Source organism: Oncorhynchus tshawytscha, linkage group LG11, assembly GCF_018296145.1.
Source record: "Oncorhynchus tshawytscha isolate Ot180627B linkage group LG11, Otsh_v2.0, whole genome shotgun sequence".
NCBI lineage: Eukaryota > Metazoa > Chordata > Actinopteri > Salmoniformes > Salmonidae > Oncorhynchus > Oncorhynchus tshawytscha.
In genome coordinates this window covers 13,872,940-13,885,774 of record NC_056439.1, presented here as the reverse complement: position 1 = coordinate 13,885,774, position 12,835 = coordinate 13,872,940, and the positions used below count along the sequence as shown (strand labels likewise).

At 41.6% G+C, this 12,835-nt stretch overlaps 1 protein-coding gene across 4 annotated transcripts in view; it reads left to right on the top strand.

Annotated features, from left to right (window-relative positions):
- LOC112261465 (protein Smaug homolog 1) overlaps positions 1 to 12,835 on the top strand; it is a 113,498-nt gene that overhangs the window by 81,634 nt on the left and 19,029 nt on the right. For 3 of the 4 annotated variants that reach the window (XM_024436800.2, XM_024436802.2, XM_024436801.2), the window contains one exon: positions 3,494 to 8,573. In XM_024436800.2, the coding sequence (XP_024292568.1) occupies positions 3,494 to 3,522 (29 nt within the window). In that variant the 3' untranslated portion in view covers positions 3,523 to 8,573. Of the gene's footprint in view, positions 1 to 3,493; positions 8,574 to 12,835 lie in introns of those variants that run through there. The other variant, XR_002955172.2, reaches the window with a different exon arrangement.

The window sequence follows — 12,835 nt, the reverse complement described above, 5'->3', positions numbered from 1 at the left end:
GATGACAGGTACAGGATGACAACAACTGCCCGAGTTACACCAGGAACGCACAATCCCTCCATCAGTGCTCAGACTGTCCGCAATAGGCTGAGAGAGGCTGCACAAATCCACCGTCACAGGGCCAGACAGGACTGGCAAAAAGTGCTCTTCACTGACAAGTCGTAGTCTTGTCTCTCCAGGGGTGATAGTCGGATTTGCGTTTATCTTCGAAGGAATGAGCGTTACACCGAGGCCTGTACTCTGGAGCGGGATTGATTTGGAGGTGGAGGGTCTGTCATGGTCTGGGGCAGTGTGGCACAGCATCATCGGACTGAGCTTGTTGTCATTGCTGGCAATCTCAGCACTGTGCGTTTACAGGAAGACATCCTCCTCCCTCATTCCTGCAGGAACTTGCAGGTGCCTTGGTGGAAGAGTGGGGTCACATCTCACAGCAAGAACTGGCAAATCTGGTGCAGTCCATGAGGAGGAGATGCACTGCAGTACTTAATGCAGCTGGTGGCCACATCAGATACTGACTGTTACTTTGATTTTGACCCCCTCTTTGTTCAGGAACACATTATTCCATTTCTGTTAGTCACATGTCTGTGGAACTTGTTCAGTTTTTGTCTCAGTTCTTGAATCTTATGTTCATACAAATATTTACACATTTTAAGTTTGCTGAAAATAAATGCAGTTGACAGTGCGAGGATATTAATTTTTTTGCTGAGTTTGTGTGAAATGCTTGATTAGTGAATGTGATGTAAACAGAGGTCTGCTTTCTTGGGGACCGAAATATTGACTGGTTTTCATCAAGTTGTCCGCTCAAGGGAAGGCTTCCTACTGTAACCAGTGCCTGTAATCTGGTTCAGGTTATTAATCAACCTACCAGGATGTTTACAAACACTACAGGAACAAGATCGTCCACATGTATCAATCACATTTTTACTAATATTGTAGAACTTTGTTCTAAAGCTGTATCCGTAGTGGCTATATCCAGGAAAGCCAAAGTTCCAATAGCTGGGCCTAAAATAGTGTATAAGAGATCATACAAAAGATTTTGCAGTGACTCATGTGGATGATGTAAAAAAAAAAAGGTGTTGGTCTGATGTGTTTAATGAGGAGCATCCAGATGCTGCACTTGATGAATTTATGAAATTGCTTCTTCCAATTATTGTTAAACCTGTCCAGGCTCCATGGATTGATGAGGAATTTAACAATTGTATTGTTGAAAGAGATGGGGGGGCTAATATGTCTGGCTGCACATCTGACTGGCTTACTTACTGCAAATTGAGAAATGATGTGACTGAACTCAACAAAAACAAGAATAAACTGTATTATGAAGCCAAGATCAATGATATAAAGAATTATGGAAAACAACTTGAGTAGTTTTAAATGGAATTATGGGCAGCAAGACAAATTCAACTCACTCTTTCATCGAATCAGATTGCTTATTTATCACACAACCATTTGATGTTGCCACTTATTTTAATGATTACTTCATTGGCAAAGTGGGCAAACTTAGGCAGGAAATGCCAACAATAAACATACAAATGATGAAATAAAAGCATTGCAAGTTTGTAAAGTCCGTGTGGGAGAGGTGGGAAAATTATTGTTGTCAATCAATACTGACAAACCTGGCATTGACAACTTAGATGGAAAGCTACTGAGTATGGTAGCTGACTATTGCCTGTCCTTTATGTCATATCTTTAATCTGAGCCTAGAGGAAAGTCTTTGTCCTCAGGCCTGGAGGGAAGACAAAGTAATTCCACTACCTAAGAGTAGTAAAGTGGCCTTTACTGGTTCTAACAGCAGACCTATAAGCTTGCTGCCAGCTCTTAACAAACTGTTGGAAAAAATTGTGTTTGACCAAATACAATTTTATTTCTCTGTAAACAAATTAACAACAGACTTTCAGCATGCTTATAGAGTTGGGCACTCAACATGCACTCAGCACTGACACAAATGACTGATGATTGGTTGAAAGAAATTGATAATAATAAGATTGTGGGAGCTGTGTTAGATTTCAATACAGCCTTTGATATTATTGACCATAACCTGTTGTTGAAAAAACTTGTGTTATGGCTTTTCAATCTCTGCCATATTGTGGATTCAGAGCTATCTATCTAATATAACTCAAAGGGTTTTCTTTAATGGTAGCTTCTCTAATGTCAAACCTGTAAAGTGTGGTGTAACGCAGGGCAGTGCTCTAGGCCCTCTACTCTTTTCACCAATGACCTGCCACTGGCATTAAAAACACAGCATGTGTGTCCATGTATGCTGATGATTCAACCATATACGCATCAGCAACCACAGCTAATACACCCACTGAAACCCTTAACAAAGGGTTGCAGTCTGTTTTGGAATGGGTGGCCAGTAATAAACTGGTCTTGAACATCTCTAAAACTAAGAGCATTGTATTTGGTACAAATCATTCCTTAAGTTCTAGACCTCTGAATCTGGTAATGAATGGTGTGGGTGTTGAACAAGTTGAGGAGACTAAATTACTTGGTGTTACTGTAGATTGTAAACTGTCATGGTCAAAACATGTAGATTCAATGGTTGTAAAGATGGGGAGAAGTCTGGCCGTAATAAAGGGATGCTCTGCTTTTTTGACACCACACTCCAAAAAGCAAGTTCTGCGGGCTCTAGTTTTAGTCGTGTGGTCCAGGTGCTGCAAGGAAAGACCTAGTTAAAAGCTGCAGCTGGCCCAGAAACAGCACGTACTGCTCTTCATTGTAATCAGAGGACTGATATAAATATGCATGCCTGCCTCTATTGGCTAAGAGTTGAGGAGAGACCGACTGCATCACTTATTTTTACAAGAGACATTAAATCCCAAATAGTTTGTATAGTCAACTTACACATTTCTGACACACACCTATCCCACCAGACATGCCACCAGGGTACTTTTCACAGTCCCCAAATCCAGAACATAGTCAAGAAAGCGTACAGTATTATATAGAGCCCTTATTGCATGGAACTTCCTTCCATCTCATTTTGCTCAAATAAAAAGCAAACCTTGTTTCAAAAAACGGATAAAGCAACACCTCGTGGCACAACGCCTCTCCCCTATTATTTGACCTAGATAGTTTGTGTGTATGTATTGATATGTAGACTAGGTGTGCCTTAAACATTTTTTTTATGTAGTTCTGTCCTTTGTGTTTTTGTCTGTTGATATTCTGTATTATGTTTCATGTTTTGTGTGGACCCCAGGAAGAGTAGCTGCTGCTTTTGCAATAAAATACCAATTACCAAAATAACAATACATAGGATTTATATAGCTTGTTTCTAAGGTCCAAAGACACCGAAGTCCATAGGGCTCCGGTCAAAGGTAGTGCACTATGTAGGGAATAGGGTGTCATTTAGGACATAACCCAGGTCCTCTTTGTTTGTCCAGCTAGGCCAGATGCAACAGTTTTTTTTGTTTTGAAACATTCCGTCTGTATTTGTCCAATAGTTATTCTTATTCCTATCTGATGGTTTGTCCTATGTCCCTCCCTCCTGTGTGTCTAGATGGAGCTGACCGCACATCCACCATCTGAGAGTAGGACCTGAAGGAGACCCGGGGACATCTGGTCCCACACACACACCCCACACACACACATACCCCACCGCCAATGGGAGAGGTCAACCGGGGTGGTTGCTGGGCTGCAAATCATGCCATGGCGAGCCAATCCGCAAAAACTGCTAACAAATGGCTAACGCAGTAGCACATTGGCATGTTACCATCACAACAAAACATGGCTACGCCCCCAGCACACTCATAAGTACCTGGGCTTCAGTGATGGATGAGAAATGCAGTGCAGACTTCTTTCCCCACCCAGTATAACTACCCACTACAGTGCCGGAGGAGTGCCCTCTGCTGGGCTGGGGGAGATATAGCAGCGCTGGGGGTCAGCATCGGCCAACAACCGATTGGCAGACCCTGGACCCACCCAGTTGAAGGGGGAGTAGTGCATTATGGGTACTGTAGTATATCATGCTATAAGAGTCAAGACTGTAGACTTCCCTTCTCCGCCCCCAGTCCCCGGACCAGTAAAGGAGTTCCCACACCAGTTCGCACCAGTCAGCATTTCTACCGGTCGTACCATATGACGTCTCACTGAGTCAAAAACAAACACGACAAGTAAGTAAATAATCAAAGTGGGACACATTGTGAGAGAAGCCTCGGCATTCATCTCACTGTTTGGGAGAGTTTTAGGGAGGAAGTTTTTCAAAAGACCCCTGCTCCTCTGTATAGGTGACAGAAAAAAAGCATTTTTACATGTATGTATTGTTTACATAAGATGCTACTATGGTACCGAAACATTTATACAATTTCAGCTATGAATGTTATCTCTTATATTTTATTTTTTTAAACACATTTTGGGAAAGTAGTAGCATACTACCGTACTAGTCGCTTAATAGACTAACGTCCCACAGTAGCTATCATAGTTTACAACCAACATTATCATAGTTTTTTTTGCTTTTTGTTTCTTTCTTTCGCTTACCAGCAGCCAAGCTGTGTGAAAATGAAAACGCTAAAAGGAGAGAGGGATGAAGTGGAAGTGTGTAGAAGGAAAAACAGAGAAATGAGAAGAGATGGGAGGAGGGGAAATCAAAGTGGGGAGACAGGATGGTCTGTGCCAAGTGATTTAGAAGGAGAAGAGGACGTTAGTGATGATGGATCCATGTCAGAGGCAGGGACTTTGATTTGAAAAGACAGGAATTGTGTAGTAGTAGCGTTGTGGTGAAGTTATGGGTAAATGTTATAGACAGGCCAATATATATATAAACTTTTAGAATTCTTTAATCTTTGTCCCTGCAGACTATGCATTGAAAGTTTATGCTGTTAATTTGCTTGGGCTGTGTCTGGATTTGGGAGTGAGGTTTCTTTAACAGGTGCACAACGTTGTGTGACCTATTCTCTAATTAGGGCTAGTCAGTGTGGGTCAGTAGTATCTTCAATGTGTCTCATTGTGAAATAGAATGAGGACTACATGTGTGTTTTCAGTCCAGGGTAGGTACTATAGCGTTGTATGCTATATGCTCTCATTTTACTAGGAAGTAAGAGATGGTCAAAGATGTTCTGAATCAAGGAGAAAAGATGTACACAAAGGACAGGAGAATCAGGAAGTAGCTTTGGCGGATGTAAACGAGAAGGTTGCTGAGGTTTCCTTTCCCTCAAGCAGCATAGAAACACCAACCCATGAAGGGTTTAAAACTAGTTTAAATTCCAGAGAATACTCTCTTTTTAGTACTTAACTCCACCTAGTGGCAAAATGCAGTTAGACAGCCAGGCACTTGGAATTAGGCTTTTTGTACTTCAATTTCTTGTTTTGTTTTTTTGTCTTAATATTTGTCTTAACCCTAACCCTAACCCTTGGTTCATTGTTGTCTGCATGACATGCTATAAGGGTAGGTTCATGGTAAAATAAGCTCTTTAAAGCTGAATTATGCTCTGTTGTTATTAGCAACTGTCATCCTGTAATTGGGTGTTTTGTGCATGGAAGATCACGCTGATGTATTGTGCCTGAATGGGCATCCTGATTTGGTGTGGTGTTTTGTGAGGGTTTTTGCGCAACTTTTTGGGTTAGTTTATTTTTGAATTCTTGTGTCTCGTTTTCTTGTTCTGCACTTGGTGTTGTGATATTTTACTACAGCTAATCCATCAATAACAATGCCAATAGGTGCAGCAATAGAAATTGCAAGTATGTGCAATAAACGTTCATCAGTGGGGAGAGGCAAGTGGTTTGGAGAGGAAAGGTTAAGAGTTTTGTAGTTCAGAAAAAGGGACTTAACTTATTGTGGAGGTGAACTTGTAGTGAGATGAAACCAGCTTCATGCCAAATGCACCGTTGCTCGGCGATGGAGAACGAGAACATCCCTTCCTCTGCCAAAGTAACTACAGCCCACTCCCAAGTGTGCATTGAACTTAAGCACTCAGTCTGAGCCATCTTGTCATAAAGTAGGGTTGACCCCAGTCAAACCTTTAACCTGTTATTGTCAAAATGTCATTGATGCTTGTAGTAATGTTTCATAGTCAGTCAAATGTCACTGCTTCACTAAAAACGCATGGCCTTAACTGGGAAAATTCAATAAAGCATGAATTGGCATGGACCCTTTTGTGGCACGGTTTGGTTTAGTGGCAGCATTACAGTATTGGTATACTGATGCAACATGCATCAGTGGATATACAGTACATGGTAGTTAGATCCACTTGCCACTGCCACATAAATTGATACTATTAGCAGATTCAAATTATTTATTATTTTTTTTCTATTGTTGCAGAGGTGATTTATTGTATTCATTTAGATGTATTATTTAAAGTACCACATGTATTAACTTGCTATGGCTGGTGACCATAAGTACATCTCAAATATTAACATAGTTATTTTTGTTTTGAACTACAGTATAATCGCACATTTTTATATTTAATAGTGGAGTAGAGAGACTCTCTGTGTCTTGTTTGGATTCGTTTTTTTCTTCTGACTGACGGTTTGGGAACGCTTGCTATCCTGGTTGGCCAAATGTCTGAACGTGGCCACCAGCAGAACAAACAGGATAGGGGGCGACGACCCTTTTGAAATATTGCCAAATAGAACAGGCCACGGTAACCCTGGATAGACTGAGATGGAGAGTCATCTGGGGTTATTTCTGTGGGATAAGGCCCTTTACTACTTTGGTACACTTCGGCTATGAGCATCGGAGGTCCAGGAATAGCCCTTTGGGAATGGGTAACCAGTGCTTACCAAGCTAACCACCATCTGCATGGCTAGTGATGACATCACAGTGGATGGCTAAGATCTGTAGCCTATCCAAAAGACTGGCATCAACTGCAGGGCGGAGGGTAGCGCATTCTAGGGTGGGACTTACACACTCACTACTGCCCATGAGGTTATGTGTGTGTGAATGTAGTGTACACTACAGTATGTGCCTATGAGAGAGCGATGGAGCAGAGGGAGTAAACAGAAGAGCTATGAATGTCATTGATATATTACTGCAACTGCGTGTGTGAAGTAGCCTGATGACGAGTGGATCGGACTTTGACTCCTCCGGAAGCTGTTCACCTTGTGTAACACAAAAAAAAGGGGGTTTTATTTGTATTTTCCAAAGCGCATCCAACCCCTATGAGGCTGGGATGAGAGAGATCCTCTGTACACACTGCAGTATTAACAGTTAGATGATAACCTTGATATTCCAAATATATTATTATTTAATGGGGGTTTTTTACTGAAATTTTTGTTGGTCATAGACACTCTGCACATTAGTCAAATATCGCATCATTATTTGATGGCGAGACTTTTTTTTTGTAAACTCGAAGGCATCCATACTGTAACAAAGGTTCTACAGCTTTACTGTACTCTGTTTGTTTTGTTTTTGTTATCAAAGAGCCAATGTCCTGTATTGACTGCAGGCTTACAAATATATATTTGAAAAAATATTATCCTATGTTTAAGAAAAAACTCAAAAGCTCCCAAAAAAAGGTAATTTATATTATAGAAATGCACGAGGCTGGGAAGTCATATTTAAAATAACAAATGGCAGTGCCTTTTTTTTTTACTCAACATTTACCCAAAATGTAAATGTGTTGACAGTCAAAATGGTGGCATCCTCCAAACTGCATACTAGGTCCTCTAGGACATTTTAAAATGTATCTTTTGGCGTCACGTTGTCGACAAAAACAATATGGAACACTTCTTTCTGGCCTCGTGTTGTCAAGTGTATTTTTTTGTTTCTGTAGGTACTTTTCAATGCTGATATGAAGTTAGGAATTATACCTGTCTGTACAACAAACAGATGTATATGTTTTGTGTGTGTTTTGCACGTGTGTGTCTTGTTGTAACTGTAAAATACTTATTCTCAAATGTACCAGAAATGCTGCGACTTGGCATGGCCCAATCAAAAGAAGGCTGTTGTTTTTCTTCCTTTGTTCAGGCATCAGAGGATGACTGCCTCTCAGCTGTATGTGTGTGTTATACAGTATCAAGGGATTGTATGGTCACTATGCCCACAGTTCAGTAACACATGAGGGCTGATGTTCAGTTCAGAGAGATCTGAGGTCCACTGTACACTACATAGATCAGTATTACAACCAGTCTCTCTGTAGAGCCAGCCATTTAGAACTGGGCCAGTATTTACAAAGAGTCTGAGTAGTTGTGCTTTTTACATGCCTTCTAGATCATAATGATTAAAATTATATGGACAGGGGGGGACCTGATCCCAGAGTTACTTTTTTAATTCGGGCCCTGACGCCATGCCAAAAGCCTGTCTCAGGTTCTGTGTTCCTGTAGCTACTTGCCTCGGGCAGGGTTTGGGTCTGGCTTGTGAGAGGAAGTGTGGATGCTCATCTGTTCTAAATGGATCTATGGAATTCTTGTGTAAATGTATGTATTTTCATTTTTGTCTATGAGAGATTGTGGTGGCTGTCTATTCAGAATGGGAGCGCTGCGAGTGAGTGAGCGAAAGATACTGAATGAATCGACTGAATGCTTTGTTTTGTGGGGTCTGTGTTCAAATGCTTGACATCTTTATTATAACCACAGACAAAAAATGTATTAAAGAAAAACTTGTAAAATTGTCTGTGGATAAAAAAAGTTTTTAAAAATTCCAATGAAAGGGTCATGTCTTGTATTCTGGGAGGCCACACAATAGCAGGAGACGTTTCTACTGGCTACTCCTCCAAAAAGCACACCAATCAGAGGACCTGAAGCACTTTCATAAAACCTGTTGCCAAGAGGCAGGCTCCAGTCAAGGAGGGTACCGCCTTGTTTCACAAAACCGGCTTAAAGTTGTCAACCCCCCCAAAAAAAAATCCCTACACTCCCATTTTGTAACCCCAAAGCAAGTGCACACAATGTGAGGTCCGGCCACCCGACACCCTGCTCGCTCGACCCTCACCTCCCTTCCTCAGACCATCTCTGGAGACCATCTCACTTCCCTCAACACATCCCTGAGCACTGGCTGTGTTCCCTCTGACTTCAAAGTTGCCAGAGTCACTCCCCTCCTCAAGAAACCAACACTCGACGACTCTGACATCAGAAAATATCCCTTTTCTTTCCAAAACACTTGAGCGTGCAGTCTCTGACCAACTCTCTCGCTATCTCTCAGAACGATCTTCTTGACCCTAACCAGTCAGGCTTCAAGATGGGTCACTGCTCTTCTCTGTGTCACGGAGACTCTCCACACTGCCAAAGCTGACTCTCTCGTCTGTTCTCATCCTCCTATATCTATCTGCTTCCTTCACCACTGTGAACCGTCAGATCCTCCTCTCCACCCTCTCAGGGCTGGGCGTCTCAGCCTCTGCACTCTTGGATTGCATCCTACCTAGCAGGCCACTCCTGCCAGGCATTGTGGAGAGGATCTGTGTCTGCACCACGTACTGTACTCACAACTGGTGTCCCCCAGGGCTCGTTTCTAGGCCCTTCTCTCTATACACAAAGCTACTCTGCTCAGTCATATCCCCACCAGGTCTCTCATTGCTATGCGGATGAGACTCAACTACTTCTCTCCTTCCCCCATTCTGACACCCACGTGGCGTCACGCATCTCTGCTTGCCTGGCAGATATCTCAGTTTGGATGTCAGCCCACCACCTCAAACTCAGCCTCGACAAGATGGAGCTGCTCTTCCGCCAGGGCAAGGCCTGCCCGCTCAAAGACATCTCCATCATTATTGACAATTCCAGTGTCCCCCTCCCAGAGTACAAAGAACCTTGGCTTAACCCTGGACAACACCCACTCTGTTCTGCCACCTCTGGTCTCTTGGCAGCTCCCGCTCAGCCCAGTCCAAGCTCTTCTCTGTCCTGTCACCAGCTTCCCCCTGAAGCTAGGACAGCAGAGTCTATGCCCATCATCCGAAAGCATCTGAAATAATCCCACAGCACCCCCTTCTCATCCTGGCCCCTCCCTAAATAAATCATGCCTAACACTCTGCTTTTTTTTTTTTTAACCCCTTACTAGCTCTGACTTTGATAGCTATTTTGAGGAAAATGTACTTGCTGTGATAGGTGGAACAACCACATAACTATTTTAAGATGAATGCACGAAGTCACTCTGGATAAGAGTCTGCTAAATGACAAATGCAGATCTGGGTGTCCTTAATACTAGGTTCATAACCAAGCGGGAAGGTGTTAATTACCAGTTGTGAAGTTGTTTTGAACTGGGAAATACCATCAAACATGGAGGTCATAAGAAGGCAAATGATTGTTTTGCTCTTTTGCCCATATCCAGAGCTGCTTTCACTTAAAATCAAAAGGAAGATGAACAGAATCATTTGTATTTTGTTCTTATCATAAACCACAACTGCTGAAGCTGCTGCCATCTGCTTTCGTTTTGTTGACAATTTAGAGGGGCAAGTAAGCATGGGGATGATAGACAAAAAAAAAAAAAAGTTGCTAAAAGGTTCCACTAGTAATGTGCCCACTAGTAATTACCAGGTGGGGGTGCGTTCAAGCGGATTTTTCCCAGTCGTATGCTGGTATATGGTGCCAACATTCTGCGATCAAATCAGGTATTTTAAATAATCTACACTTTAACTGTGGGCACAATCAGAAAGTAGAACAGGACATATGTTAGTGCCAGGTATAAACAGGCTTTTACAAAGAAGAGCACAATAGCCAGGTTCATAGTTCTTACACATTTAATTTTATTTAAAACACTTTCAAATGACCACAGTAAGAAGTGTAACCTAAATGACAGTGGAGAAGGAGCCCAAAGAACAGGTCCTCCTAAAGAAGGCCACAGAGACAATGTAGGAGCTGTCTGACTATAGCACACGCACCTTCTCCCACCCCTGACAGATACAACCCCAATGGCCAAATCAGATTGGTTAAAACCTACCCATTTCAGAGTATTATATATTTACAATAAATATATAACTATACCGTTTGCTACTATTTCTATTTATCGTAACGTTTCCATCCACCGTTTGAGAGTAAAGTCATACTGTATGGAAATAAATCACAGTGTGGTGATGGAAAGGTGTGATGGAAAGAAATGAAATGTAGAAATGTCGAACATTTATTTGTTCATGGTGGGATCATTTTGTCGGTAAAAAAAAATTAATTATGCGACAAATGCGGTGGAAAGCCTATGTGCAAATATTTATTTTTAAAAAACATCGAAGTAAACTTGAGACATGCGATGACATCTGGTGTACTGCGACATGGAAAAACATTTGAGTTTATAGGCAGATGGAATCGTTTTGATGAACTTTCATGACGGTTGTGATGGGATGGACAATGATGAGCTTCATGCACATGCCCATCAAGAGTTTTATTTGAATGCTGGCTACATGAACAAAACTTGTCTGCCAATTAACAAATAAAAATGCTATTGCATCATATAACCTACCCTGTCCACGTTGTCAGCGAACTCTTCTAGACCGGAGAGCATACCAGTGTTGCAAACTAAATGTCAGGGTAAATTGCTAGAGGCAGGTTGATTTGTTGCTAATGACGTTGTGTAGTCATTGCGTGAAAACGTAAAACTGCGTCATTACGTAGAATACGCAATAACGTTACTCAAATTGACTGGCCATCTCGGCAAAAAAATATGATTTGTTCAGTTACAGACTCCGACTACTTTCTGTACTTCTGGCTGTACAACCGACTACTTTCTGTACTTCTGGCTGTACAATTTTGATTGATGTAAGTTCTGTTCAAGATCAAACATTCGTGACCAACTATATCAATTGGGTTTGGCTCGTCGAACCCGTACTACTGCTGCTGCAGTCGGCCAACAATGATTTGCAATTTGCTGAAATTGCTGCTGCTGCCTGTGCACGTGCTGAGCGTCTGCTGCACTTTTGCAGCCAGGCATGTGTGTTGTGACTAAGTGTGTGACAGAGAAAATCGTTTTTGTGTCATTTAGAGGGAAAATGCGTGCATTTTAGCGTTTGAGTCACTTTTCAAAAGTTGCTAAAGGTTCCACATACATTTTTAAAAGTAGCTAAATTTGTTGTTAAGTGCTGGTTGGAAAAGAAAGTTGCCAGGGTAGTCTGGAAAGTTGCTAAATCTAGCATCACTGGAGCATGCGCCAAAACCAGAAGGCGCATATTGGTTATTAATTAACGCAACAGTTTGTGACAAAACCATCAGTAGAGAGTTACAAATGCAATGGTACATGGGAATTTAAACGCCAAAGTTATTTTCATGTGCACGGTCATCACGCACAGCTTTTTTTTTATTTTTAAACAAGTCAATTTCTTGGAAACATCTCTGCTGTGATTTTTGAATATTCACATAAAAATATTTCGCCAATTGGATGGAAACCTAGCTCCTGAACATTTTTCAAATGTTACTATATTTTAATATCCCTGCTGAAGAGAGAAGAGCCTAATATTAGAGAATGCACTCACAGATATGCAAATGCAACATACAGTATACGTGACATTGCAAAGAGCATTGTACTGTACTCAAGTGCAGCATATTTTGACATTTAAAAAGTCTAATAGAAATCTGCAACATTTATACACTGACATACATAGATATATTCAGAGTTGACATTAGAAGGTTAACAGAGGTGATGTGTTCCTTTACCAAGAGGTGAGACTCCTACCTCTAGTCTCTTCGAATTCATCGGGTGGAAGTGAATTCTCCTCCAAAAAAAGTAAAGCTTCTCAAGATAGAGGTCAGCGGAATATATACTAGGCTGGCCCTCAACAATTTTAGAAAATACACTTGTAGATTACACACAAAATTAAAAACGCACACAGACCTACACGACTTACAGATACGAAGCTTGTGGTGCCCAATAGAGACCCAAACTGAATTCTGAAATGCACACTTGGGGGATACAGAGAGAGCCACATTTGTCAATCTGTACCTTTTGCGCTATTGTGATACCTACAATAGTGTGACTATTGGCGAATAATGT